Source organism: Gossypium arboreum, chromosome 4 (assembly GCF_025698485.1).
Source record: "Gossypium arboreum isolate Shixiya-1 chromosome 4, ASM2569848v2, whole genome shotgun sequence".
Taxonomy (NCBI): Eukaryota; Viridiplantae; Streptophyta; class Magnoliopsida; order Malvales; family Malvaceae; genus Gossypium; species Gossypium arboreum.
This window is the reverse complement of record NC_069073.1, coordinates 100694873-100698733: the sequence shown is the minus strand read 5'-3', so window position 1 is coordinate 100698733 and position 3861 is coordinate 100694873. Positions and strand designations below refer to the sequence as shown.

Below are 3861 nucleotides of genomic sequence, written 5' to 3'. Positions count from 1 at the left end.
TTGGTTGGTTGGTTGTAATTTGTATATAATTGTGTTTAAGTGTAGGTAATGGATGAAAGGGTGAGAAAAGTGGCCTAAAATGGCCTATTTTTGTCCACATGGTTAGACACACTAGCTTGTATCTAGGCCGTGTGTGACACACGGTAAGCCCACGGGCATGTGATTTGACCGTGTGTCCCCTACATCCTTAAATATGAAGTCAGGATAGTACACGGGCTAAAGTCACGGCGTGTGTCTTAGTCGTGTGAAGGACACGGGTTTTTAGCATGGCCGTGCGTTAAAATCGTGTAAAAATGGCTTAAAAATGGTGAAAAATTAGTTTACCACACAGCCTAGCCACATGGGCGTGTGCCCAGGCCATGTGCCCCTTTGATGCTCAAGAAATTGCAAGTCAGAATTACCCACGGGCTGGCCACACGGCCATGGGAGACACACGGGCTAGCCACACGAGCATGTGCCCCTAACTTCAAGAATTTTTTTTAATGTTTTCCAAAGTTACCAGTTTAGTTCTAAATCACTTCTAAAGCATGTATTGGGCCACGTAAGCCCATATTAGGGTCCTTATGGTGAAATTTGAAAAATTTTGATTTGGAATGCAAATTTATGACTCGATTTTGTACAAATGCTAAAGTATTAGTTCGATGATGCCTCGTAACCCTATTCCAGTGACGTATACGGGTTAGGGGTGTTACATTTAGTAGTATCAGATCTAGATTTAGTCGATTCTCAAAATGATCGTGTTATGTAAAGTGATTAGAAATACATGCCATATAAATTTGTGATAGTGTGATGTGTATGATCCGATCTAACTCCTGTTATTTTTATAGATAACTCTTAATTATAAAGATATCAGATAAACTAGAACGTATAGAACAAGAAGAAGAAGTAAATAGTAGATTACAGACTTCTGAACATGGGACCAGTAGTGAAGTTTCGATTTCTTTGATGAGGGAACGAGAACTTAAAGATATAATTTATGGAATTATGAATCAATGGTACAATGAAACAATGTAAGAAAGAAACTCGGCTCGACAACCCTCTCCCCCTACTGCACCATCCGTAGTGCCCCCGGTTGTCCCTCCACCTCCTTCGACAACTGAATCTAGTAAATGTACTCCGTTGGAAAAGCTCAGAAAACTCAGAGCTGAAGAATTCCGGGGAAGATCAGATGATGATCCGGTTAAAGCAAAATATTGGTTACAGAGTTTGATAAGTTTTTTTAAAGAAATGGCATATTCACCAGATGATTATTTGAGATGTGCTGTGTCGCTACTGAAAGAAGAAGAGTATAATTGGTGGGAAACAATCGAGGCAGTGGTACCAATAGAGAAAATCACGTGAGAATTCTTTCAAAATGAGTTCAAAAATAAATATGTGGGCAAACTGTATCTGGATAAAAAAAGCGAGAATTTCTAGATCTACGACAGGGAAGTAAATCATCAGCTGAATATGAAAGAGAATTTGTTTAACTTAGTAAATATGTCCGGGATATTATGCCTATAGAGGAGGAAATGTGTATCAGATTTGAAGAAGGGTTGAATGATGATATTAGAATGATGATAGGAGGTAATGAATTACGAAAGTTTGTTGTTTTATCAGATTATGCTCAGAAACTTGAGGAAGTGTATAATCGAAAGATGCAACGAGATAAAAAGAGCAAAGAATCATTTAAAAGAGGTGCATCCAAGTCATTTTCGGCTTTACCAGTGAAGAAATCCAGAGAAGAATTTAGTCGGGCCACTTCAATGCCGAAAATATCGGGAAAGAGTAGATCAAGACAATTTGATTCCAGGACATTTGATATACTTGTAGCTAGTATGAGTAGAGTTCAAAATGCCCTTCGACCTAAGTGTTAGTATTGTGGAAGAAATTACCTTGGTGAGTGCCGGAGCAAGACAAGAGCTTGTTATAGGTGTGGATCTACTGTTTATTTCATTCAAGATTGTCCCCAACTACAAAGAGATAAAGTAGAATAGAAAGAGAAACAAAAAGTTACTCTTCAACGAAGTAAACGTTCGGGGCAGAGTAGTGCTACAGGGGCTATCCGTTCGGGTATGAGAGAATCAGCTAGTCGATCAGATGTTAGAACACCTGCACGTACCTACACTATTCGAGCGAGAGAAGAAGCGACAGCTCTGGATGTAATTGCTGGTACTTTTTATCTTTATGATGATACTGTGTATGCATTAGTAGACCCTGGGTCTACACATATTTGCACCATGTTAGCATCTGAAAAGAATTTATCTGTTGAGCCTACTGATTTCGATGTTCAAGTTACTAATCCCTTAGTCCAGTGTGTGATAGTTAATTTAATATGTCGTAATTGTCCACGGAGAATAAAGGGATGTGAGTTCCCTATTGATTCGATGTTGCTACCCTTTCAGGAATTTGATATTATTTTAGGAATGGATTGGTTAATGAAGCATGATACAATAGTGAACTGTCGTTAAATACAGATCAGTTTGAAATGCCAAACAAGGGATATGATTTCAGTTGGGTCTGAAAATTTGGATGATACTGTTAGTATTATTTCAGCCTTCTCTGCTCAGAGATTGTTACGTAAAGGAAACGAGGCATTCTTGGCCTATATTCTTGATACTCTGGGTTCCAATTCAAAGTTAGAACAAATGTCGGTAGTTAATGAATTCCCCGATGTGTTTCCTAAGGAGTTGCCAGGTTTACCACCTGATAGAGAAGTAGAATTTGGGATAGATGTGATCCCGAGAATAGCTCCTATTTCAGTGACACTGTATAGAATGGCCCCAGCTGAATTAAAAGAGTTGAAGACACAGTTATAAGAGTTGTTAGATAAAGGATTCATCAGGCTGAGTATGTCACCTTGGGGAGCATCTGTTTTATTTGTGAAGAAGAAAGATGGTTCTTTAAGGTTATGTATTGATTACAGGCAGTTGAATAAAGTAACGGTAAAGAATATGTATCCCCTGCCTCATATTGATGATTTATTTTATCAGTTGAAAGGTGTAGCAGTATTTTAAAAGATAGAACTCCAATCCAGGTATTATCAATTGAAAGTAAAAGAGTGCGATGTGCCGAAGACTGCTTTTTGAACTCGGTATAGACATTATGAATTTTTGGTAATGCCATTTGGATTAACCAATGCCCCTGCTGCATTTATGGACTTAATGAATTGGATCTTCCAACCCTATTTGGATAGATTCGTGGTTGTGTTTATTGATGATATATTTATTTATTCAAAGACGGAGTTGCAAGATGAAGGCCCGAAATTAGTGTTGAAATTACAAATGGTCTTGGATAAGTTGAGCTTGGAGTATTCCATGGATGATAGTGGTATGTTATACTATCGAAATAGAATTTATGTTCCAAATAATCCAAATTTGAATAATGATATTTTATCAGAAGCTCATAGTAGCATATGTTCTATTCACCCGGGTAGTACGAAAATGTATTGCGATTTGAAGAAAATGTATTGGTGGCCCAGTATGAAACAGGAAATTTGTGAATATGTAGCAAACCGTCGATCATCAGTGAAAGTGAACATCGTGCAAACCGGTTTATTGCAACCCATTATGATTCTGGAATGGAAATGGGAACATGTCACGATGGATTTTGTGTCCGAGTTACCGGCAACACCGAAAAAGAAAAATTCAATATGGGTGATTGTTAATCAGTTAACTAAATCAGCACATTTTATTCCAGTCAGGGCAAACTATCCAATTGAAAAGTTGGTAGAAATATATGTTTTAGAGATAGTGAGATTACATGGGGTGCCGACATCTACTATTTCTAATTGAGATTCGAGGTTTACCTCAAGATTTTGGGGTAAATTATGAGAAGCTTTAGGCACCAGGTTAAACTTCAGCACAACTTTTCATCCCCAAA

At 37.9% G+C, this 3861-nt stretch overlaps 1 protein-coding gene across 1 annotated transcript; it reads left to right on the top strand.

The window, feature by feature from the left end:
- Positions 1-1493: 1493 nt before the first annotated feature.
- Positions 1494-2798, top strand: LOC108488157 (uncharacterized). Its single transcript, XM_017792456.1, has 3 exons — positions 1494-1808; positions 2025-2273; positions 2457-2798. Exons 1-3 carry the CDS (start codon positions 1494-1496, stop codon positions 2796-2798), a joined length of 906 nt encoding a protein of 301 aa, XP_017647945.1.
- The last annotated feature ends 1063 nt before the right edge of the window (positions 2799-3861 follow it).

Excerpts from the sequence above, each read along its gene's own strand:
- LOC108488157 (XM_017792456.1), top strand. The coding sequence starts at position 1,494 with ATGCCTATAGAGGAGGAAATGTGTATCAGATTTGAAGAAGGGTTGAAT. Across the intron at positions 1,809-2,024 it reads CCAGGACATTTGATATACTT|AGTAGTGCTACAGGGGCTAT; the intron begins GTAGCTAGTATG and ends CGTTCGGGGCAG. Across the intron at positions 2,274-2,456 it reads CTACTGATTTCGATGTTCAA|ATCAGTTTGAAATGCCAAAC; the intron begins GTTACTAATCCC and ends CGTTAAATACAG.